This window comes from Alosa pseudoharengus, unplaced genomic scaffold, assembly GCF_046254945.1.
Source record: "Alosa pseudoharengus isolate Yale_2024_CS ecotype anadromous, Long Island Sound unplaced genomic scaffold, YU_APseudo_1.1 YU_APseudo_1.1_scf_16, whole genome shotgun sequence".
Taxonomy (NCBI): Eukaryota; Metazoa; Chordata; class Actinopteri; order Clupeiformes; family Clupeidae; genus Alosa; species Alosa pseudoharengus.
This window is the reverse complement of record NW_027468630.1, coordinates 20,242,587-20,269,267: the sequence shown is the minus strand read 5'-3', so window position 1 is coordinate 20,269,267 and position 26,681 is coordinate 20,242,587. Positions and strand designations below refer to the sequence as shown.

The window sequence follows — 26,681 nt, the reverse complement described above, 5'->3', positions numbered from 1 at the left end:
TCCGGCTAGCTTTAACAGTTAGCTAATGTTCTTGTACATTAAGACCAGTATGGCGTAATTACCATAACATGCATAAAGCATAATATGCATTATAACTCATTTAGACGGGTTTGAAAATCACCACAGCTCTTTGAAAACACACAAGGGAATGGTTCTCGTCAACTCACCCACTGCAGTGCATGTTTACTGGGATCTAGTCAACGCTTGTGCATGAGTCCGCCGCTGGCTGCGGGCCCGGGTAACATTTCCAACTGTTTTGATTTTTTCCTCATGAACGGCGATACTTTTTCACCTACCAGAGCCACCTACACTCTACATACATCCGCCCGTAACGTGTCCAATCGCTTAATTCTTGCCGAGAAGTCAGGTAGCGACTGGTTTAGCGCACTGTTTTGATAGCAGTGGCTGACTGACACAACTGACAGAATGATGTTTCCCAGCAGCCATTGCTGCCCGACGCCCCGCCTCTTTCATGAGCATCTTTGCCTGTTCTCCCAGCGTTGCTTAGTTACGCAGTTGTCTCATGGACCATCAGGTACAAAGGTCCTTTGATGATCTGTCTCTAGTTCAGCCTTCTGCACCAAAGCTACTTAGAAGTTTGATAGTCTCATTCATTAGCACATCTAAAACCATAGTGCTTTAGAAGACACACACTACAGTAGGCCTACATGCACACAAAGATTGGCTACACACCAGACCCAGACTGGGGGGGGGGGGGGCTTTAAGCCTAATTTAGCTCAATCAGTCACAGATTAAGCATGTCAGATGTCACCTGGGAGAATATCCCAAAGTCTTGGTGCAATGATAGAAAAGACAATGGGATAGTCATAAGTAATTGTCAGTGCATTGCACTGATGGATGTGCAGTTCCACGTCATGCCGACATCCCAGTAAATAATTGGAGAAAGTGATGAAATGACATTCAGGGATGAGATGACAGGTTGATGGCAGTTGCTGCCTTACCTCAATTCAGGAATAGATCTGAGCAAGGACAGGGTCTTGAGCTTGTAGGCCTATAGACTACACGACTTCAACTGTCATTAGATCGCTACACTGTTAAAATTATACAACTTGCTGCCTTGTGATCAGGAGTTTTAATGTCATTGTGTGCATGCATGCTCATCACAGCTCGGCACAGGAATGGGTGACAGATATTTTGCTTATTAAGCCCTCTAGTGGTTTGTTATTGCAAGTACATGGAGAGGCACAGATGAACAATGGCACTGCACTTAACAAAATGAAACATAAGCCTACTCTTTGTGAAAGAGGGGGTTTGCGTAAAGTAGTTGAAAACAAACTTTTTACAAATCAGACGGTTTGGCAGTTTTGTGCTGGATAGATATGCACTTACGATGAACTATCTATATGCACTTACCACACGTTTCCTTTTCTTCCCTATTTAAACTTCCTTCTACCTCCTTCTACCTCTATCTCCTACTTAAACTTCTGCACTGTCATCCTCTGGTAGTAGTATTTATTGTAGTGGTATTTATTGTTACCTAACATCTCCTTTGCGATGTAGCTTGTAATTTAGCAGAGGCTTTTGTCCAAAGCGACTTACAAATATAACAATACTGTAGTTAAAATGAACAGTAAACAGTTATATAAAGTTGGTAAGGCTACATTAGGGATAGTAATGATAATAATAATGTCAATACAATATCAAAGATCAATAATGAACATAAACAAAACTATAAACCATAACTCATAAGAGCCACTTTTATCTGTATATTCTGATGAGATCTGGACAGACCAAACAAAAGCATGACGAAGTTAGTTCCCAAATGAGTCTTTTCCCTCCTAATTTGAAATGGCAAGGTGTGTATCCTATGGTAAATGCTGAAAATTCATTCCTAATCAAGCTAAATCCTTATCAACGGAGGAATGTTGCATAGCAAATACACAGAATCTTCAAAATATAAAATATACAATAATAATAATAAATTAAACATGATGAAATTAGTATCTACCTCACTTGGGACTGATATGCAGATCATTGTTCATCTGTACCCTCTTCAATGTTTAACTTTACACATTACACAGTGAATGTTGTTTTAATTGGAATAAACACAATGCAGGCAACCCTGTCTGAGACCGGAAACAATTTGTGGGCTCGTCTGGGTTTGACACAACGTTGTTAATGAGTTACTTTAAGAAGTAGGTCCATGCCATTTTGACATGTACATTCAATGGGGCCATTTTTTACATGTCAAAGCATGTAATTGTGTAATTGGTAGTTGGTATGGAAGAATTTGTGGTATGTGTTGATACCCACATCAAAGGCTTGCAGTTTGACCAGATATGTTGCTGATCGATCGTAAATGGTCACAGCAACAAAGAGGAATGACTGAAGAATTTTTATTTGTTGCCATTTGTGTGCCCGCGTCAAAGACTTGCAGTTTGTCTGTTTATGTTGCTGATCAGATTATAAATGGCCACAGTAAAGAGGAATGACAAAATAATTTCCTGGTACTTGTTGGTACAGTACTTGTTAGTGCCCTCATCAAGGGTTTGCGTTTTGTTTGCGTTTTGTTTGTTTGCTGGTCAAATTGTAAACAGCCTCATCAACAAAGGATTGACAGAAAAGTTTGTTGGTATTTTTGGGTGCCCACATCAAGGGCTTGTGGTTTGTCTGGTTATGTTGTTGATCTGATCATAAACGACATCTGGAGGTGTTGTGGGCCTAATTCAATGAAACACCGATAAAGGAAGGCATCCCCCCAACCCCCAGTCAAATGCTCTCCAAGGCTGCTCTGTTGGTGATCTTTTTTGCCCACAAAAGTTGTGAAAATTTCACTCTCATCATTTACTTCATGTCCTGACTCTACATCATCTTGCTGGGTTTAAACATGGTTGTAATTGCTCAAAGTGTGAATACTTTTTACACACTGAAAGAGTGTTGCTGCTCCAACCGCTGTGACATACTGCAATAATAAGGTGATTGGTAGATTTTTCCCACAAGAGGGCGATATTGTCTTTTTATTCTGCACACTGACTGAATATAAAGGAACTACCGACTTTAGATTGTGTTATGTACAGTGCTGTGTAGTGAAAACATGTGGTCATCAGTATTGCATGGTTATTGTGCACATGAAATTATGTTCTACACCTCCAAAGTATTTACATAATATTACAGGGCTGTTTTGTGAATGGGTGCTATATAGAGCTTCTGTTTTATAAAGCTTATATAAAGGTTTTGCTCTTTGCAAACAGACAAGGTTACATTTCCTTAAGTCTTACTGAGTATGTGCAGTATGTACTCCCCAGTCCTATGTGTTATGGCCTGCTAGCACAGACTTGTGCAGCTTTATTATTCACAATGAAGTTCGAAGAAATCTAAGAAAAAAGAAGGCCGGGGGCATGATATGAAGAGGTTGTTCTGCAATCATGCTCTGAGATTAAACCAGCGGGACCCAAAGCGTGGGTCTCCTTTGTCAAAGTTGATCCTGGATCATGCAAACTCTGGGAACCAGAGGGTTAAATGTAACCAATGTGACGAAAAAAAGAAAAAGAATGTTGTTGTTTTGAATGGTGTGTCCAATGTGTATGCACATATATGGGCTGGCACTCAGGTTCATCTGAAACTGTTACATGCTAAAAGGGTGTGTTTACAGTTCCTCTATCTGTTTCTGTGTCCTCTTAAAGTTAAACTTCAAGTTCCTCTTGTTCTCTTATCACCTTTTCAATTTCTAAATGATTGTATATAACTTCAAAGAAAGTTATATATTTTTTTCAATAAATATTTTGACACTTTCTCAGGACTGTGATACCAAATGCCTGAGCTTCATAGATGTGATGAGACTTTCTCACTGAGAAGAAACTGACCTCACAATACTCTTGATAATTCTAAAAAGACATGCATCACAACATGCATTAGCCTGCTGTTTTTTTTTTTAAATCCAGACTTCCTTATTTTTACCCATGTCCAATTCAAACAAGTTTCCGCTTTTCCACATGACTGCTTTGTTCCTCAGTACTTATACTTTAGTGGCACATTTAAAACAAAGGTAACTTCTCAACTACAGTATGTGCCACACACACCCCATCCAAATGCAAATGGTCAGTTCTACATATAGTATTAACTGATTGGTTCACTTACAAATACCCAAGTGAGTGACACAACCGTCACAACAGACTAGTGAATCTTTTTAAACTGACTTTAAAATTACCCAGAGCTGCTACAACTAGGTGCTGTCAACCACTTACTCAGTATTACTGCCTGTGTAGATCTCTGTTTTTAAATTGGAGCCTGTGAGTGTCCAAATATATGTGTTCATTAGCAAGATCAAATTAGCCTTTCCTGTGAAAGAAAGTCTTCACACTCTGCCCACATGATGTGAGGTATAGTACCACACAAAAATGGGTTGAATAATGCATGCATGTTTGGTCTCTGTCAAGCTGACTGCAGTCGGAAAAAAAATGCTTGTGAATGTTGTCATCAAGTCTTGTGATATGTTATGCTTAGTTGTCTGAACTCTGTCTATTTTTCCTGTTCAGCTGATATGTCTTGTTGGAAGTTTTTATAACATCCTCAAAGTCATTCTACAGTGACCTCAACCAATTCAACACAACGCAATGTATACCTCAGCCCAGCTTTGTGTGGGGAAGAACTTGATCTCTGAACATAGGTTGAGTGTGTAAGTGTTTTATTGAAGGTTGTGGGTTTAAGCAGAGTGTTAAGCATGTTGACATGTAATGTATTAATGGCAATGGTATGTGCATAGAATGTGAATGAAGAAATAGATACTGGGTTGACCTTAGAACTCATTCCCTTGAGTACCTAATCAGTTCATGTAGCCTTTATAGTGATATGATCAATGCAAAACCCTCAAGCTGGTAACATCATGCAAACACTTAATTGTATGTGGGAGCTCATGTGATCTTGACCTTTGACCCCATGAGCTTGAGAACCCAACCATTCCTTCTAGTCTATGTAGTGACTAACTGTGTAAGGGTTGATGAAGACCTCTCAAGCCACTTGCGAGATATCACACAAACATTGCATTAGATGTAGGACCCCCATGTGACCTTGACTTTTGACCCCATAACCTTAAGTATCTAGTCAGTCCATCTAGCTTTTGCAGTTATTAACTGTGCAGAGTTTCATGAACATCCTTCAACTCCCCTTGGGAGATATTAACAATGCTAGGACATACCAAACACACAGAAATCCATAAGGATGACTGGAGACCAGTGTGCCTGCCTTTCTTGTGCTGTCTAGAGATCAGTTGCTACAGTAATTTCCTGTGTATTAGACGCATTGTGAATAAACCGCAGGACAGTGTTTTATGCAAGTTAGAAAAAACAAAACCATATTAATGCCATATTAATTGACTCCATGTATTAACCTCATAGCTGAAGAATTTTAGCAAAATAAATAAGCCTCGGCTAAAAGTTAGAAAATTACAGTATAGGCACTGAGGGAGTGAGAAGCTAATTCACATAATGTCTTAGTGACACATATTGCACAACAGAGCCACTATGTGACACATAGTGTGACACAAGACACATTAGAACAACCATAAGTACAGACAATTTATTTAGACATGCTTAGCAAGTTTAACACAACCATGAATTTAAATTGCATTAGTAATTCAATTAGTAAATCAATTTTGATCAGTATAAGGAAAAAATATACAACGCAACACTGAACAGTGATGCATGTTAAACCGTGAGGGGCTATCAGTTGGCTATTAGACATTTCAATTTTAACACTCCCTCTTTAAATTTACTAAACCTATTTACTGTGACCTAAGACAGGGGGATATGTGAGAGGATTAATAACTTAAATATTAAGCATTTTAGTCAATTTTATTATTTACACTTTTATGTTCAAAAGAAACAATTCACATATTTGAATGTTTTAACCTATGTCAAAACCATAGGATCTAGGCCAACCAGGATTCACAGGAATGTAGAGAATGTTACTGGTTGCCATGTAAACACTGATCGGAGGCAATCATGTTTTAAATAACAATTTACCAGATATGCCTACATTTAACATGCATGCTCACATGCTGACTGTGAACGCAACAGTCACCACTCATACATGAAGGTACCACATTTTAAAATCGAAATTCATCTCTATAAAATAAAAACACATGACATTAGCTGGGCATAATCTAACACTCTTCTACAAGACATTAAAATTTTGCCTTGCACTGTACAAACAAAGCAAAACAAAACAGCAATGAATTTGATCTCAGTGTTAATGGAGGAAGTATAGAGGGCAGCTTTGAATGCTGCTATTCTGTCAGTGAATCACTGATTACACGAGGATTACTGTATTGCACAACAGAGCCAAACAAACGTTGCCTTTCACACATCACCCCTGTGCAAGTACATGTAATGCTGCAGGGTAAAGTGCTCAGGAAGTAGCAAGTTCCTGTGCACTAATTTTAAATCTTGTATGCTGGTGTGATGACAACCACAACATAGAGAGATGAGCATTGAGGGACATACCAAGGAAACCGAGGTAAACCTACAAGGTTTCTTCCCAAGTGCTGCCTCGCACAAGAGCAGAAAATAGAAGTATCTATTGAACAATATGCAGACATGGGCACTGTTTAAAAATGACATATGCCATGTAGTCTCCATCTCATGGAGTACAGAGAACAGATGTATAAGCAGAGAATAAGCTTTGAATTATGGGCAACATTATGTCAACAATAATTGGTCATTTACAATGTGTAAAAATGGGAAATGATCAAACTGTAATGTATATCCAAGAAACATATTTCGGGTACATTCCAGGTTTTACATGTAATCTCTACCTTCTGCGTTAGCAATCCACTATCCACTACTACTAGGAACAATTCTGCAACATCTCATCAGACTGTATCATTATAATTATAAAGTAAATTCAACTATCATTGCAAAGAGGTGCCTTATATGCTCTCAATTTTGCCAGTATTCAAATTCTCATTTCGTAGAGTTCAACTATTTATTTATGCGGACATTGTTAAGTGCTATTCTAATAGTGTAAGTGCCATTGGATAAAAGTCTCTGCCAAATACCACTGTTAGGGGCCCAGGGGACACACAGGAGAGATATTGTGTGGAATTACTGAGTGTGTGACTAATTTAGCTGCTGACGCAGTAGATTGAGATTATATTATCTAAACCTGAAATGTTCCTTCCTTCAAAGGTTTAACTGAAACTGTTGGACAGATAAGTAATTTGATATCAGTATATGTTACAAACATTAAATAATATAAAAGGTTTTGTTTTCAAGCCATTACCCTTAGTACAAAGATAGAAATACTAGCGTAGACTAGCGCATTTGTAGAAGAGATGGACTTAAAAATTGCACTTAATCACAAGCAAAAACTTGCATAAAATTCAACACTAAGCAAGAACAGCCACAAGCCGAACAGCAGTTAAGAAACATCACCAGCTCATTCTCTTGCTCTCTGAGGACTTTCTCTCTTTGAAACTCTTGGCCACACTTAAAATCTCTTCAGCTTTCCTGAGCTTCTCCATGGCTGTGGTTAGCAGCACCTCTGGTGTTAGTTCACCCTGATTCTCACCTTCTGCTCTCTGTGTATCTGATACTATATGCAGAAGATCTCCTGTGTTCTTAATCTCTAGAGTCATTTTACTCTCCAAATCCTTCATGTCACGCTCCGCAGATTTGGCAGATTCTTTGCGCTCTGCCTGTTGCTTTTGCTCAGGAGGCTCTGCCAGAAGGTCACCCACAGAAGCAGACCTCACCTTCGCATTGGGTTTAAGGGGTAGAAGAGGGCGTGGGGACAAAATTTGAGGCTTGCTTCGCACACTGGGAGGCAGGGTGGGAGAGTCACGTCCACAGGATTCCTTTTGAGGGACACTGGGATTCTCGGCACTGGTGGATGGACCTTGACTGGTGCTCTCTGACTGTGCGTTTGATGGCTCGGTCTCATCTGCCTCGCTGCTGTCCGCGTCGAGTTTCGCCTGACTGCCCAGCAGAGGAGCGGTGGACGTTGTGGTGGTGTCTCCGTTCTCCGACTCCTCCGCCGAGTGCTGACCACTATCTACAGACTTCTCTTCCTCCTGTTCAACCTTTCCAACAGATACATCACAAGGCTCAACCTTCTCCTCTGAAACACTCGCAGGCGGAACTACCTCACTCTCGGTCGAGGGCTCAGGGGATTTTGAGAGAGTATTCGTTTCAGACTGGGCCTCTGACAAAGTCTCTGCTGACTCAGAGATGAGCTCAGATGAAGAACCTTCTTCACCTTTGTCCTTCTTGGCGTCACTCGGCTGTTCGTTGTCTTCCGACTTGACAGGGCATTTAACAGGTTTCTTCTTAGGTGGGGCAGGTGGACCTGTGGTCTTTTTCAAAGGCTCCGGAGTGGACTGTGTTTCTTTAGACACGTCTGCCTGTTCTGACTCTGAGAATGTCTCCGTGAGAGGTGTGTCCCACATGACAACTGAGGGCTTCAGCACATTTTTCGGAGGGAGATAGTCCATATCTGTAGGCTTGTCCTGTTCGTTGTCTTGAGCAGCCTCGGTTGTTTCCTCGGTTTTCTCTTCAGTCTCCTCCTTATCTTTAACCTCCGATTCTGCCTCTGGGGTCTCTTTGGCCTCCTTCTCATCCGCCAGAGTGGGCTTCTTCTCTTTCGATGGAGGTTTCGGGGGTTTCGGGTCTTTGTCGACTGAGGATAAATCGGAGGACAAATCGTCCTGAGAGCTGCTGGGTTTGCTGGGAGTGGGTGGTGCACCTGTGTCGACCCCACTGTCCGAAGTTGTCTCGCCATGGGTGTCTTCTTCCGATACTGATACAGGTTTGTTCTGCTTGGATGGAGGCATTGGTGGCTTCAGAATCTTCTTCTGGGGGGTGGGCTCATCCTTAGGGCCGTCACTGGTGGTTGTTGTTACCCCGTCGGGTTGGGTGCCTTCCTCAGTGTTGACATGGTAAGTTCCGTTAGCCGTACTGTCAGTAACATCTAAATCCAGTCTCAGAATTCCATCAGATGATACATTAGCGACCTGTGTTAAATGGAGAATGCCACAGTAAGGTTACATAACACTTTTGCCATGGCAGAGGAACAATAACAAGAGAAAATATCGTAACACCCCCAATTATCACCACTTTTGTTCAGAAATTCTAAAACAACAATGTTTTTTAACACTTCAAAATAACATTTGCTAAACCTTACATTTTTCATTAGCCATAGGTGTGTAGATTTGAACAAAATCTGGTTTGTTTGTTAACGGGAGCATTTACTGCCTGAAATATCCGATTTTGTTTACCACGCTCGGAGTTATAGTGCTAGCCTGATGGGTCGCCTATTTACACCGTTTCAACGGCACATGAACGGTTAGACCGAGAATTCTCGTCGTGAAATTAAAATTCCACTGGAGCTCCAAGCGGTTGTGTACACGCAGCCTTACAACACTGTTTACAGCTCTTTGAGTCACGGTAAAATGTCATTTTTGGTACATAGCTAATTTAGATACACCTATGGTGTGGGTGGTTGCGTTTCTTTAGGAGTCCGCTGTCTTGGTTTGTATAGAAATGGATATTAAGTGACACATACACGCAAGACGGTGGAAATACGGGACCGACGGTAATAGGGGGAGTTCCGACTAGAAGATTATGTCATAAGGAAGGGAACATGGTTGCTTTTGTCCTGTATCACAAGATATTTTTTTTATCCATACTGTAAAGTCAAAATAGCCTGGTACTACCAGTTACACATTCATTGCATTTTACTGTGTTCAGTGACATCTGGAAATACATTCATAGGGATGCTTCCAGCAATGGCATTAGTAATAGGTATTTATCTGGATTAAAATATAAATATATACAGTATTTCAGCTTTTCACCAAGCCTCACTCCAGTGCTGCCCCTCCTGAAACTGCACTAATAAACACTTAGCTTCGCATTGCAATGATTGCAATTGCAATCATTTCAGGTTATGTTTGGATAAGGTTTCTCACATGTGTTTGTTGCATCTCAACATTCCTGGAGTACAAAAAGAAGATGTTTCTCAGAACTACTGTAAGCAATATTGTCAGAAGAGCCTTCTGTAAAGTATGGCAAGTAAAGGACTGTAACCCATTTGTTGAGAACTCTACATCTACTAACTTCTTTCATGTGTATCCTCGTTGGGGGTCTTCTCCCGCGGTTTCCTTTGGGTCGGGTGCGTGTCACGTGCTCTAAAGGATTTCCTTCATCAACCTTCACCTTTTTAAACATTAAAAAACACATTTCACAGTCAGTCAGTACATTTTAATTTAGTGTTAGTGGGTTATATGAAGCAGGTCTATGGGTAGAGTTTTACCTCATCAAAGATTTTATTTTTTGCTCGGTTGATGCCATCACTAAGGGCCTTGATCCAGGCCTCCTTGTCCTCCTGGCTTTGGGCCTGCAATTTCACATCATGGACCTGGGAACAAGGAAACGGTCAGTTGTGGAGAATGGTTCCTGCTGAGTATCACAAGGACGCTTTTAGTTGAATCTTGAAATTTAATTTTACAAAACTGCATTTATTTGATTGTTATGTACTGCATACACACCAAAGAAGTTGCGCTAAGACACTGCCTGACTCTATAATGTTGCCCAAATGATGCCGGCTAAGTGTTCTAGGGAAAGCGTGAATGGTGGGTTACAGCTCATGCACTCTGGCTTCTGACTGCAACGCTGTCTTTAGAAAAATAAACCAACACCATGGAGTGCTTTGCAATACAAAAACAAAACAAAAACTCAGGCCGGAAAATCCAGCACAAAAAATAATAAACGAGAACATCCTGTAATAGTTTATCCAAGATGCACGTATTTGGGTCCTGTCCAATAATGGCGCCGCATATTTAAGCAAAGAAATGGCCCATGTGATACTGATGATGTACAGAGAAAGTGTGTCCTGGAAGTGAATGGACCCAAATGAATGAACCCTTTCACCTCTATTATCCACTCCACCGCTCAGAGCCGTTCTGATTTCTTTATATATTTGGCACACATGACAGGACAGTGACAGGAAGCGAGTGAGAAAGAGATGGGGTGGGATCGGGCAATGACCCGGGCCGTACTCGACCCGCGGACACGAACATGGCACGAGCACTGTAACCAGTTGCGCCACATCACCCCCCCGCCCCATTCTATGATTTCTGACACCAATGCCAACAATGAGAAGATTATTATTCTGAAATACTACATGCATGTGGCACCATGTACTGTAACCCATTTTTCCAAAACAAAAAGAGAGTTTGGGAATTATGGCCCTTTCCAAAAAATAAAAAAATACTGTCGGCAGCGGAGTCTGACTCATTCTCCTGGCCGGTCACTGGATTAAGGAGAAGGGGAAAAAGTGACAGGCAGGGAGGAGCCTTTAACACACAGGCTCACTAACATCTGCTTGGGTCTGTGGACCGCGCCAGAGATATAATTTCATCATCTGTTCACAATACGCAATAGTTCACCACTTTGGCATCTCCCAGTTTTTGCTATTCTCAATAATCTTCTAGCACCCCCCCCACCCCGAATGTGAATCTGGCGGCCGTGTGCTTAGTTCTGTTATAATATTTTGAGATATTCCTTACATTACACACTTGTGTGTACTTGTGTGATTGAAAATCCAGCAATAAGCTAATCATGTAGTTTGAGATAACATTTATTTCAAACCATAAATTGCTCCAGAAATTCCTGTTTGTGTTAAATGTACAATTTCACAGATGGAAAATGTATGTTACTGCTGCTAGCGAGAGAGACGCTCCTTTCCCATAAAAGTGAGTGATACTGTTAAAGGATTTTGTCCATTCCAGTTCCCCTTTTTAGGGCCCTTTTGCAGAAACAATGTGTTTACAACGTTCCTCATTAAGTGGAAATACAAACCACCCCTTAACACAACGAACTTGGCATAGCAATAGAGAGCAAAAGTCACCGATAGTGATTTCCCTCCACTAAACATAAATGACTGCAGTTTGACAGGTCTTATCTCCCACAACAAAATGAAAGCTTAACCAAGATTTATATTTCACCACAGTGAAGGAAGTTAAGATAGAACCTTACCTTATTTACACATTTCGGGGCTTTGATCAATATCAGTCTGTTTTTCTTCTTGAATGCACCTCGTAACTCATGGCATTTTTCATAGTTTTCAAGGTCCAACCTCTCTAGACAATTCTTCAAATCCTGTATAAAAAAACACCATAGGTCAGGTGTTATAATGCATACTACTTTCTCAGATAATGCAAACTAGAAATATTTGCAAACACATTTATTTAACATGAATCTACTGATTTATTTCCAAGTGATAATTATTTGTGTTATTCATTATTTATTAACTGGCATTATTTCCTCAATTATCCTCAGTAGAAATATCACAATACTCTTGTTTATGCTTCCTCACCTCACTTTCGTACACTCCGATCTCTGTGTGTTCCAGCTGCAGGTATCGGTCTTTGTACGACCCAAAAAACCCCCCAGATGATTTCTTCAACCAGCCGGCTTTGCCTGTGAACTTGACCTCTTTAGGCTTGGCTGACCCTCCCTATACCGTGGAGAAACAGTGGGGAAAAAGGGAGAATAATCAATGTTACACCAGGGACAGATGCTTCATTTTAAGATAATGAGGGGGAGATGTTTTAATACTAATTCCATGATACAGTCTGAAGTTACTACACAAGTTCAACTCTTTCACTAGACTAGAGTGTTAAACTGTTGCAAGGCCTGTTGAGAGTTTCTGTGCTACCTACAAATCTAGTCTAAAAATACCCCAGACGCTTCAAACTCATGTTCTGGAAGTGTCACTTCACCTAAGCAACTTGGCCATGACTTCCTGTTAAAGTAGCTGTAAGAAATGTTGGTCTAAAGGTCACACTAGAAACCTTGCAAACACCAACAACAGCTATCACTAATAAGCTAATAAAACCATGCTAGCATGCTAACCGGTGTCTCTTGTCTATGTGTTTGGCAATCTTTTCCTCCATCCTACTTTGCTGAGGGGTGGTCTATCCTTGACCACGGAGCTATATAAGTGCATAGTCGGGGCGGATAGTGAGAACAGCTGTGTTTATGTCTCCTTCACATGGCTATACACCATCAAATGAATTGGAGAATACTGCCAAAACTGGTTGCCTATAAAAACATACCTCATGAAGTAGCAAATTACTAGACAGTGCTGCTTTAATAAATGTACTCTTTTTTACCTTGCTGTGGAGAATTATCTAAATAAATTGCAATATATCTTGTACAAGTTAGTTGATTGTGCAAGTTTGTTTACTAAATTAGCCTACACCTCTTTCATGAAAGCACGCTCATTTCAATCAATTAACATTTAAACTACTTCACTCACAGCTCGGAGCCTAACTCCATCAAAAAAAAAACTCTAAATGGTGAGGGGATGAGAGATGGTGGGTGGGACTGAGTGCAAACTCCTGTGAATGATGACCCTCAATGTTATCAGAGTTGATGATGGCATGTTTAGCCTTTTAAAAGATAAAAACCTACTGAAGTGTTCAGCTCCCTATAATAATGCTGAATCAGTATACACTTTGGGCAGCCGTGGCCTACTGGTTAGCGCTTCGGACTTGTAACCAGAGGGTTGCCGGTTTGAACCCCGACCAGTAGGCACGGCTCAAGTGCCCTTGAGCAAGGCACCTAACCCCTCACTGCTCCCCGAGCGCCGCTGTTGTTGCAGGCAGCTCACTGCGCCGGGATTAGTGTGTGCTTCACCTCACTGTGTGTTCACCGTGTGCTGAGTGTGTTTCACTAATTCACGGATTGGGATAAATGCAGAGACCAAATTTCCCTCACGGGATCAAAAGAGTATATATACTTATACTTACTTACTTATATACACTGCAGGATAGCTTTTTAAAGACCACTCTATCTAGTTTTTTTTTCTTTTTCACTTTGATGAGAGTTCGGAAACGGACTGGCACTTAGGCTGGAAGTGCTTGGACTGCAGAGGAGGCGACAGGAGAGGAAAGGCCGACAAAAACAGCACCGCTCTGCAGCCACAAAGGGCAGGTACTGTCCAGGAAACTGGTCCTGCACTCACAGCACCGCATTGTCTATGGCAGGAGAGGGAAGCTCTGATTGGCCTTTTGTTACTCCCATAATGACTAGCGAGAAGGGGGGGGAATCTGGAACAGAGCACATAAAACACTAGCTGCCGTGCCAGAAATGTAGGGTGGGGTGGAAAAGACTCTGTGTGTGTCACAGGACAACACAGGACAGATGATATAATCCACAACATTAAAGGCAATCGAAACGTAAAACATGTGTTTTGTCATTCTCGAGTCCCTTTCAGGAACGAGATTTTAGTATTCTAGGTGCAGAGTTGGACGCTGGAGTCCAACGTCTTTCAGCAGAGCAGCCTCTGTGAGAGGCAATACTGAGCTTTAGATGTTGCCCAGGCGTCTAATGGTAGACAGGCCAGACCGTGCTCCTATTATGTAAATAAAGCATTTAAACGGTGCAGTATGATGACAGTTCCTGATTGGATGTTGGGTGTTGGTTATCAAACTGTGTATCACACAGCATTAGGGATATGTAAAAAAAAAGTAAAAACTTTCACTATTTCATATATGAATTAACTTGCTCTTTAGGTATATGTTATGCATGTGTTATATGCATGTTGTATTGTAGAATGACCAGACTTTTGACAGCCTGCATGCTTGAATGTTAGTTATGAGAAATAGATAAGTAAGATGTAGCTCATCAGGGCTGAATCAACACCACACCGGAACACTTCGACATTCAAGTTATAAATGTGTAGGGTTCATAAGAGGCAGGTATATTTGGGGGATGGGTACAGCTCTATTATTAGAGACGACTGTGTGTGGTTTATAGGTTTATACCAATTTGCATAGAATCTGGCTTTTGAAGGGGAATTGATAGTTTCAATACACCTAACACTTGGTCTGATAATCACAAGTTGATTTCAGCATACTCTCTTAAGTAATTCCTGTTAAGACCATGAACCCTGACTACAAATGTCAAAATCCTAAAGATCTATTGTGCTTAGCACTTATTATCTGTGCTTGTGACTACAAAATGACAATGAATATATCTGTAAAAATAAATATCCTGACTCATTAGCAGTAACTGTTAAGGAACTGCTGAGCAAAAAGGTTTTGTGGTGCTTGTTTAGAACGCTAAACACCAACAGTCAGCACACACAGAAACCTCTACCACCCGTAAGCATGTGCTGCAGCCAACAACAACTATGCCGTTACTATCTTCATTTACACTCAACCTTAGTAGCATTTGGAGCATTTCTGGGTGAGGCACGGCTCATTTAAACATGTGTTCTGCATAATGTCTTTCGATCAGGAACTGACTGCATCTGGGATGTATTGAGGTCCATGGCGTTCTGGGGCTGACCTGTACGGCCTGAACTCTGCAAGGAGTTAAATTCAAATCATCTGCGCTCACATGATCTCGGCTCTATTACTCTTTCAGGCGGAGAGATGTTACAGACTCTTCACACTATAGTCCCACCCAGAGCTGGTCAAAAAGTATGCACCGGAGAGGAAAGAGAATCTCACAAAAGCGGGTGGAGCTTGGAGACTTGGGGAATAAATCTACAGGATTTAAGACACGCTCCCCCGAGCCACAAGGGAGAACAATACTGAGAGGGTGCGATTGTTTAACGCTGATATTTGCAAGTCACCCCCCCCCCCCCCCCAAATATGAAAGGGCCAGGCAGAGCATGAATGTGCGTACATCGTTGTCAGCATTGTGCTTCTCCCAGGGAAAAAAAAGGCTGTCCTATTCACAAACTGAAGGAAATTACCAAGTGGACGGTTCAGATGTCAAAGCGTACACACTCATTCTCACAAATGCCCTTTCTCTCTCCCTCTCTCTCTCTCTCACTCTCCCTGTCTCTCTTGCACACTCACAACAGCTAGGCAATGAGCCATTAAGTGGGTGCCCGAACTAAGTAAAATGCTTTCAGCAGTGTACTGTGGACAAACAAAACCCACCACCTAACCCACATGATGAACTAAGTGGGGCAAATGGATCTCAATATTATTTATTCATTAATTTCACCTATTGTGTATATGTCCACTAACAATACACACTGGATTTATTTTCACAACACATTTGTGATTCACTATATCACAAACCTAACCTGACACTTTACTGAGTTTCAGGAAGCTTTTAGCAAATACAGGAAGTAAAAAGCAGAAGATAGTAATTGATAGAGGATGATGTCAAAGTGTAGCCTATGTTAAACATGTTACAAACAAATAGCTAGTGGGACTCGCCTCGTTACTGTACGTTTATAGAAATTAATCAGAATATCCTGCACCATTCACAGTCAAAAGCATATGATATCAGAGGTTTTATGATAAAGGTGGAACGCTCAACAAAAAAATGTCATAGTCATTCACCATGCATTCCTTCAAAGCAAAAGCATGATGGAAAACCTGAATGATAACCTCAACCACTTTCGCACATAATGTTGAATGTTGAATAATCTGCTGCAACAAGTGTAGCCTTGGCTGCCCCACACAGAGGTAGCGTAGGCTACGAGCCTGCCCATTTCAGCACTTGAAGGATGCATATGCCTTCGGATGCACTGACCGTAGGCTACCTCCTTCATCAGTAGGGGAGACCTAAACGCAACTACATCCAGATGGTTGGGTTGACAGGTTTAAAACTTTGGAGCTGTTTCAAGATGCATTGACTGCAAAGGCTATAGGCCTGCATAGTATTCTAAGATAGCCGTAGATATATGTCGCCTTTTAAGATGAGGGCGATGACTAATAACTGAACGTGTATGCTTTTTTAATCCCTTCTACTTTTAGTCTACGTTTGCATAGAAATGCCTATGGGCGCAAGCCTAGTCAGATAACTTTTTACATTAAACTAACTCAGGCCTAACTACTCCGCGATTCTATAGTTATATAGCCTACAACGTCTTCTAAGTCTGTTTTGAAATGCTACTTTTTAAAAAGTTCTTTTTAAATTTAAATGCTTAAAAAAAGAGTAGTTCGTGACTCTGGAGTAAATCGATTCTGTGGCCAAAATGTAATACTGGCTGATTTGAATAGTTCATGAAAGGAGGATAATGAAGCTGCAATGACATCAACGAAGCTATACCAAGACATCACGCCCAGACCAAGAAGGAATAATACTCACATCTTCCATGATAAAAACTAAGATCCGTTATGTGTAGACAAAAACACTCGACGTCTACTTTATCTTGGGTGGAAAGTTCCTAATTCGCTTCCTTTCGGTAACCACCATCTATAATCCAACATGTCGTGTTGATTAAAAAATGAGGAACTGCTACACATAGATGTAGCTTAGTGCAGTTTCTTCTAAACTCTTTTTCCTCTTTCGGCTATGCTACGAACCAAGTTTGAAAAAAAAAGTTTGGTTTCCGGTAAGTCCCCGAAAGCCTCCGCGAGTGTCAGGAGACAACAGCATTTCAGCAGCAGAGAATCTTGCATGGGCTGGACCCATTTTTCAACTGGTGGAATTACTCTGTGTCCTTTAGGTTGCGTAAACACATAGGCAAATATGGAATGTAATTAGGATCATAGCAGTGTCTGTTGTTGATTCTGTTTTAATCCAGCAGAGGCTTTTAATCGTATTTTCTCATAATCTGTCATTTTGCCACATGAAAGCATAACAATGGGTGTCGCGTGCGTAATTCTGATCAACACTGGAAGTGGAATTGATCAGACTTCACCATTTCTGACAGGCCACAGATATTGTGTTAATATTCTGGAAGATGCAGCCTCTCCACATCCATGCCTGAGGCCAACACACCTAGGATTTTTGCACAGTAGCCTCTGATTTATTAGTAGCTATGTTATATGTTAGTAGTGAGACAATTTAACCCACCCAGTCCCCACCTCCCTACATGACATTACCCATTACACAAGCAACAATCGACTTAAAAAGATGCAATGATTGAATCCTTGATATGACCTAACTTAACTTAGCATACAAGGTGATCATAACTTATTATTATTAGTAGTAGTATAAGTAGGCTGTTATTATTATTAAGACTACATGACTTTACTTTTAACTGTTAATTTGGATGTCAATGTGATTGATGTTATTGTCTCTTTTGGACAACCGTAATCATAAATGGGATGTTTCAACATGTTTCCTGGTGGGTGTGGTGGTGAGAGAGTAGGTTATAAGGCTGAGCTATGAGAAGTGAGAGAAGGGTAGGCACTTCCTTTTGCATTATGACTGGTGATGCAAGGGGTTGATTTAATGTTTGAGTAAGTGAGAACGGCCAAGTTGAAAGTCAATAAGTATGGCCTAACACTGTGACTATGAATTGCAATCAAAAAGGCAAATAAAGTCAACTTCCATCTCTATAGGAAACGGAAATAGTTACATAATCATACATATGATCATAATACATTAATATATTAAAATGATGCATAATCATAGTGTCATGTTAGCTTATGCGGCAGTGACCTCATAGTGTTGCTGACAAAGAAAAATATTTTTTTAATCACTGACCAAGATGTACCGATAAATTAGATTAGATTAGATTCAACTTTATTGTCATTGTGCAAAGTAAAAGTACAGAGACAACGACATGCAGTTTGCGTCTAACCAGAAGTACAAAAAAGTAGAAAAGTGCAATGTGATATGCAAAGTATAGACAGATGTTATCTAACCAAACCAAAATAATGTGGTTGCTATGGTGGTTGCTATAGTAATCATGTTAGTTGCTATGGTGGTTGCTATGGTAATCATGTTGGTTGCTATGGTGGTTGCTAGGTTGACATTATAGAGGTGGTTGCTAGGTTGTTGCTAGGGTAATTAGCATGGTTGCTAGGTTGTTGCTGGGGTAATTAAGATGGTTGCTAGGGTGTTGCTAGGCTACATATGGTGGTTGCAATGCTAAATAACATGGTTGCTATGTTGGTTGCTAGAGTAAGAGTAATCATGTTGGTTGCTATGGTGGTTGCTAGGTTTTTTTTCTTTATTTATTTTTTATACATTTTTTCCATAGGTGTTATAGACTGACATAGTCATACTCAATTCTAGTCAGAATATGAGTCTGATACTGCTCCATTGGGACCTAATTATGGGCCGTGTTTCAACCAATACAGGGGGGGAATGCCTCTGCACTCAATTGGATAGACCTAACCAATCAGAGCAACGAAATAGCTTACCGTGAGGTGTAGGAAGAAAACACACAAACCATCCTTCTTCTCCACAAATGCCTTAACATTGTTTTCTGTCTTTTGTAAAAGTTAGTGCCGTCAATAACTCCTAGCCTACAACACTCATTAGTGAAATCTAAGAGATACGTAGGGTAGGCTATTAGGAAAAATCTGATAGCCTATATCCCCTCCGTTTTTAAAAATAATTCTGTTGAACACTGATATGCTACAAACATGTTAAACAGCTAGGAAAGGCTGTCGCAAATCCCTCGAACAGGTGGTCAATCAGAGATTTCAAACGAACGAGGGAACATGTCGCAATGCAACAGCGCTGTTTTCCCTTGATGAAAGTGAAACCAAGAGTTTTCCCACATCTCAACTTTGGCCAAAGTTTTCAGAAATAATCGTTTTCAGTGATAAAACCTCATTAAATAATATGCATTTTCCATATGGGGTCTTGAAAGCCATGTATCCTTCTAGCCACAGCGTTTTTGTTTCAAACATAAGCCTAATCTAAGCGTGCTCAGATGACGTGATAGACCAGGCGCTGTTGCTCACCTGTCGATCATCGTAAAGCCCGATTTGATTGGTCCGCCCGATCTAGGGCAAGCATACTTGTGCCACAATGGAGCAATGCCAGACCGAACTTCCCGACCTCAAATGTTGTGGGCGGGACTAAGTTCGGAATGGCACCCAGGCTATAGGTGTTATACAATATTAACAAAAACCCACAAACCTTACAAAACCCAACTAAGTGTAAAATACATGAAACATACATTATACAAAGACTTTTTGAAATTATAGACAGAGCTTGTGATCACAATCAGAGACAACATGAAACATATAAAGACAGCAGGGTTTCCCGTAGCACTTTGCAGTTAAGGCGGCCGCCTTAGCAACACACGCCTGCCGCCTTAACTAGCCTACGTCGTCTCAAAAAAAAAAAAATCATATATAGGCCTATATGAGCGATGTCTGCCGTGTTACTCTAGGTCTACTGTTTTCTCCCTTTCATTTCAAACCGTGACCACAGTCTCCCTTCTCTGCAGAACGCATACAAAATAATAATAAAAAAACATGCCATGAATTGTTTTTAAATGCCGTAAATCCTCAAATTATGACGGGTTCTATTATTTACTTAGGCTGCACAAAGCACAGCTTTATTTGGGGCAGGCTTAATCGAGGCAGGTCTTTATTTCTACGTTTTATTGTGAGGCATGCGTTTCGTTTGGAGCGGCATAGGCTACCAGCGGTAGGCTATCAAAAGCATACGATTTTCGGTTTGGTTTGGGATTTAATTTACTTTTTTGGACTGTTTGATTATATTGCTACATGTTGGGACAGATAAGCACTGAAATCTGGGGGGTATTTGATGGTTCACTATTTTAAGTTTCATGTAGGCTAGTTGAAAGATTGTCGGGAATTCCACCCGCTGTGTTTATTGCGAGACAGACAGTCGCTTTAATTAATTCATTGAAGGCTGCGCTGTGCTGTAATGGAAACCTTATTGCATATAGTCAAGTAGGCCTACGGTAGCCTAAATTGAATTATTTATTTAATTATGCATGATTTAGCCTACTTTTTTTATTTGATTAAATTCGTAGGATGGAATGCCTCACTGCAACAATTGTGTTTAAATGTAGTGGCTTCAGCCACTGGCAAGCTCAGAAGGCAAGCGACTAGCTTGAGAGCGACGTGTTGAGAACCATTAGGACAACTTTTCATTGGCAACAGTATTAAACCAACCATGCAACCAACAATATAAAATATTAAGAAGAGCTCTTTAATTTTATTGAGTTAAATCGAAACAATGTGTTTTAGTGCTCATGGATTGATAGCCATAGGCTACTGGCAATTATCATCCCGGCCATAATTTGAGGATTTACGGGTAAGATATGCCTCCGAATCGTGTATCCAGTATCCAGAACGTCGTCAAAAAAAAAAAAAATCATATATAGGCCTATATGAGCGATGTCTGCCGTGTTACTCTAGGTCTACTGTTTTCTCCCTTTCATTTCAAACCGTGACCACAGTCTCCCTTCTCTGCAGAACGCATACAAAATAATAATAAAAAAACATGCCATGAATTGTTTTTAAATGCCGTAAATCCTCAAATTATGACGGGTTCTATTATTTACTTAGGCTGCACAAAGCACAGCTTTATTTGGGGCAGGCTTAATCGAGGCAGGTCTTTATTTCTACGTTTTATTGTGAGGCATGCGTTTCGTTTGGAGCGGCATAGGCTACCAGCGGTAGGCTATCAAAAGCATACGATTTTCGGTTTGGTTTGGGATTTAATTTACTTTTTTGGACTGTTTGATTATATTGCTACATGTTGGGACAGATAAGCACTGAAATCTGGGGGGTATTTGATGGTTCACTATTTTAAGTTTCATGTAGGCTAGTTGAAAGATTGTCGGGAATTCCACCCGCTGTGTTTATTGCGAGACAGACAGTCGCTTTAATTAATTCATTGAAGGCTGCGCTGTGCTGTAATGGAAACCTTATTGCATATAGTCAAGTAGGCCTACGGTAGCCTAAATTGAATTATTTATTTAATTATGCATGATTTAGCCTACTTTTTTTATTTGATTAAATTCGTAGGATGGAATGCCTCACTGCAACAATTGTGTTTAAATGTAGTGGCTTCAGCCACTGGCAAGCTCAGAAGGCAAGCGACTAGCTTGAGAGCGACGTGTTGAGAACCATTAGGACAACTTTTCATTGGCAACAGTATTAAACCAACCATGCAACCAACAATATAAAATATTAAGAAGAGCTCTTTAATTTTATTGAGTTAAATCGAAACAATGTGTTTTAGTGCTCATGGATTGATAGCCATAGGCTACTGGCAATTATCATCCCGGCCATAATTTGAGGATTTACGGGTAAGATATGCCTCCGAATCGTGTGATGCGTCCAAACAGCAGCATCTGCTGGTTGAATGTCATCGCGCTGTCATCGTTCGCCAAACATTCTAATCAAAATTGTAAATCTTACACAAATGTATAAAATAATCTAAACTTCATTCACTCTCTGTGTATAGATCAAGACAGACTTGCGGAACAGGCTGCAGGACAACAGTCTGACAGTCTGCATGAAAATAAGCATAAATGGTCCGCACTTGTAAAAGAGTGCAAATGCCAAAGGGCCCTTGTTGTTTTGCACTTTCTTTTGCACTTCAGTGTTGTAGTCTGTATAGCCTATAGTTCGTTAAAATTGCACACATTAATTCACTGTTCTTGTTTCAGTTGTTATATTGTTTAGCACTTTTTAACACAGATATTTGTATAGTGCTGTATATTATATGGTGTTTGTTAAAATTGCACATTGCAACTGTTATTTTGATAAATAATTGTTATACGTAATTTTATAAATAATTGTTAAACCACCTTGACTAACACATTTTCTGCGGGAAACCCTGGACAGTATTTGACAAAACATTATGCTACAGGGGACAGATTACAATGGGGGTGGAGGAGATGCGTGTGTGTGTGTGTGCATGGCTCAGGCTCATCAGATTTTTTTCTCTGACTGCTCCAGCCCTCACCGCGGTTGAGGAGCAAGCTGACCCTAGGGGGGGCAGGGCTTCTGGGGGGGGGGGGGCAGAGGCACATGATGCTAGGACCACCCCACTGCCGCCCTCCCCTGCCCCTGACACCAGTTTTTATCCCACTGACGGACCAGCTCATCTACACACCCCACTAGGTGCTAGGTTGCTAGGTTGACATTATAGTGGTGGTTGCTAAGTTGTTGCTAGGGTAATTAGGATGGTTGCTAGGGTACATATGGTAGTTGCTATGCTAAATAACACGGTTGCTATGGTGGTTGCTAGGGTAATCATGTTGGTTGCTATTGTGGCTGCTAGGTTGACATTATAGTGGTGGTTGCTAGAGTGTTTTAGGGTCATTAAGATGGTTGCTAGGGTGTTACTAGGGTAATTAGGATTGTTGCTAGAATAATCATGTTGGTTGCTATGGTGTTTGCTAGGGTCACAGTATAGTGGTGGTTGCTAGGTTGTTGCTAGGGTAATCAAGATGGTTGCTAGGGTGTTGCTAGGGTAATTATGATGGTTGCTAGGGTGTTGCTAGGCTACACAGTGGTTGCTATGCTAAATAATGCAGTTGCTATGGTGGTTGCTAGGATAATCATGTTGGTTGCTATGGTGATTGGTAGGGTCACATTATAATGATGGTTGCTAGGTTGTTGCTAGGTCATTAATATGGTTGCTAGGGTGTAACTAGGGTACATATGGTGGTTGCTATGATAAATAATCCAGTTGCTATGTTGATTGCTAGGGTAATCATGTTGGTTGCTATGATGGTTGCTAGGTTGACATTATAGTGGTGGTTGCTAGGTTGTTGCTAGGGTAATTAAGATGGTTGCTAGGGTGTTGCTAGGGTACATATGGTGGTTGCTAATAACATGGTTGATATGGTTGTTGCTAAGGTTAAAGTCAAACCATGTGTATACAGGTCATGGTCTACTGTGGATCTACAAAGATCTGTTTGACATGGATTGGCTTTAAAAAAAAGATGGAACAGCGCTCTTTTTTACATGACTTTTACAACTGGTGCTGGCTAGATATACAGAAAATCTGGTTTAAAATAGAGATTTCACACTGTTAGAGTCACTAATTGATATTAATTGGCTATTTTAATTGTGGGTTTCCAATGGTATGGAACTCAGTTTCAGCAAAGGAAAGGAAAAAACGACAAGCGGTAGTCACACCATTTATACAAGCAGGACACACCGGTTCGGGCCTGAATCTTTAGAGTTGGAACCGTGTCGATAGCTCAAAAGCTCTAGGAGTAGTAGTCGCTACAAAAAGTGGGTGAAAAAGTGTGACAGACGGTTCTCAGCTGTCCAGAAATAGAGATCAGTACCTAATAGCTTGGTGTGTGCGTGTTGTGCAAATAAAAATGTTTCACAGACTAATGTGAACATACAGCTCATTCTGCATATAGACAGGCTGTGGTTTGAGGCTGATTAAAATAGTTGCTGCTGCATGAGCTGATGCTTGTTTGGTTTTTAGAGAGAGCTGCATCTTCATCACAAGTTCAACACTGAAGTCACAATGGTGACTCTCTTTGTGCAGGCATGCATGGAGACATGTCACAGCTGTTGATAAAGGATGCCATAATTGCAGTGCAGTCCAGCTAATGTTTTAAAAAGATTGTCTTTGTCACAGAAGCATAGAATGATATGTAGACAGGATCTGGCAACTTTCTGACCTGGTCGAACTAGCACAAGGGCGACACCCAGACAGAAGACTTCCCCCGGCACTCTGCCAGCAAATGTAAACTTTAGCACCACTCAGTGGTGATTTTACGTAAGTAGGTAAAAACAAATCTGCCCAGTATATCCATTTATAGTAAGTGTCAGGTCCTTTGTAATAATTCTTGCTAATGAAGATATCATCAAGGAATATATCCCATAAATGACGTGTTATGCTGACCGGTTTCAGTTTGACAGTCATTGGCATTTGTGTTTTAATGTAATGTTACAATAAGTGATTTTACTATCAAGATAAAAAGCAACATTTAACAATGAGTAGTTGACAAAAATTGCCTTAGAACATTCTGAGTTTGTTATGTGATTTTGTGAATGAAGTTTGCTTAAGTAGTTTGAAACAAAACAGTTATCACCATTCACACAATAGTGTGTAATAGCTAATAACAGAAGTTTAGTTACCTATTTATTTACTTGGTAACTGTACTTAAGCGATTATTAGAAATGCATACCGCAATCAAGTGCTGTGCCATAGAACAATCCTGACATTGGATTGTTCACATAAGGTGCCGTTTAATGAAATGAAATATTTCCTCCAATACTGGAATATACTGTAGATCTCCATTACGTCTTCAATGTGTTCTCCATTTAAGTTCACTTTTGCATCATTTCCGTTTCTATCACTCTATTACCCTAAATGGTTTATTGTCGATTGGACAGTGCAGATATCATTTAATGTAAAATGTCCCGAGTTGCATGTATTCATTCATTGTATCAATTCCATCTCCTGTTCACCACAGCTGAAAAGTTTGAAACAAACCCCTCGTTTCAATCACCATTTGTTTCCCGTGTAAGTTTCCAATCAATTTATCCATCAGAACTTTGCTCTCATCTATCCTACAATACACTCACACATGTCACACTTTTTGACCAGCATTGTTCCCAACATTCTTCTTTTCTGCTGCTTATCACCAAATCAGAGGCGGGCGCCATTGAGATGCTCAGAGCGGCTCTCCCTGGCAGGCTCTATAATTGCACTGTCATACAGCTGATGGGATATGTGGGCTGGAGAATCAATCAAATGAGCGAATTAAACAGGAGTCACTGAGCTCCTCTGGCACGCCTGACAACCTGATCTCAACTAATACTTGGACTGGAACACAGTCTGTGTGTATAATGTGTATGTGTGTGCGCATGTAGTTGTGTACAAGCATAACTGATGGAAGCATGGCTGCATTTAGATATGTATGTATGTAAGTGTTCAAGATCCAAGCCAGAAAATGTGCTTTGCAGCAAGCAGAATACCACTCAGAATGGAATGAGATGGAAGAGTTGGGAACATCTCCAACATTTTAAAGCAACTCTCCCCATGCACAAGACACATAACAGCAGTATTTAACACAAGCTGTTTTAGGCACAAAGATAGTTGACTAAAAATCATATTGCAGCATGAAATATTGTTTTCCTGACATCCCTCTTTAGATTTCCATGGTATAGGCAGCCTGTATATAAGCAAGTATTCTAATAAACTGCACAGATAAAAACAGAAACATAACTGCTTGTAACACCCTGCATTTCTAAATGTAGATGGTGAAGTCTTACTATTTCTTAATATTATTTTCTGTTGATTACCATGCATTTCCCTACTTCCCTGCGCTGCCCCCCTCTTCCTCTACCACTTTCTCCTTCCACTACATTTTGACTGGTGCTAATACCCTCTGCACTCCCATCATATAGCATTAGTATTGACTGATGGAGTATTAATTCCTGCCTAAAGTCTCCTCTGCTTCATTGTCCTCAAAGGTTATTCCTCATTTTTGTAAGTCACTTTGAATAGAAGAGACTGCTAAATGAATACATAAAATGAATTCGTTGTTTTAATGTGGCAGCTCCTGGGCAGAAAAAAGGGTTGGAAATATATGTATGAGAATATGTATACTATGTGTATGGTTCAACACTAAATCTATCTTTTAGATTTTACATTTGTCTTGGGCCACTGAGTTCTCTTCTGATTAAAAGTGACTAAAATGAGGCCTATTAGCGCTGCGTTTCGTGATGTAGGTATCTCAGGCTGACAGGCTGACGAGTCCCATTTTGAATCTCCATTACAAAAATAGATAGACTTATGCAAATAAGACAGCAGACAAGTGTAGGTGTCAGGGGAGAGCATGATTTTTGAGCTCTCGGAGACACACTCCTTTCAGCTGCCTGCTCAAAGCTGATGCGTTTTGTGTCTACGATGCGCAACTTGTGTCACGCCAGCCTGGGGTATCCTTGAGGACTCAAAGGGAAATCTAATCTCATATTTTGTGATGGTGGTGTCATGCGCTCCTACTTCATGCTGAAGCCTTTTGACATAAAACAATCTGAAGTC

General features: G+C 40.6%; 2 protein-coding genes across 3 annotated transcripts in view; both read right to left on the bottom strand.

Annotated features, from left to right (window-relative positions):
- Positions 1–430, bottom strand: part of klhl3 (kelch-like family member 3) — a 23,535-nt gene extending 23,105 nt beyond the window's left edge. Inside the window, exon 1 of one of the 2 annotated variants that reach the window (XM_076287386.1) lies at positions 168–430. In XM_076287386.1, the coding sequence (XP_076143501.1) occupies positions 168–181 (14 nt within the window). In that variant the 5' untranslated portion in view covers positions 182–430. The other variant, XM_076287385.1, reaches the window with a different exon arrangement.
- A 5,091-nt stretch (positions 431–5,521) lies between these two features.
- plekho2 (pleckstrin homology domain containing, family O member 2) lies at positions 5,522–17,289 on the bottom strand. The gene is made up of 6 exons (XM_076287384.1): positions 17,076–17,289; positions 12,331–12,471; positions 11,991–12,113; positions 10,267–10,371; positions 10,071–10,169; positions 5,522–8,968 (listed from the first exon to the last, which is right to left on the bottom strand). The coding sequence occupies exons 1-6, from the start codon at positions 17,082–17,084 to the stop codon at positions 7,388–7,390; spliced, it is 2,058 nt and encodes a 685-aa protein (XP_076143499.1). The 5' UTR covers positions 17,085–17,289; the 3' UTR covers positions 5,522–7,387.
- Between the last annotated feature and the right edge of the window lie 9,392 nt (positions 17,290–26,681).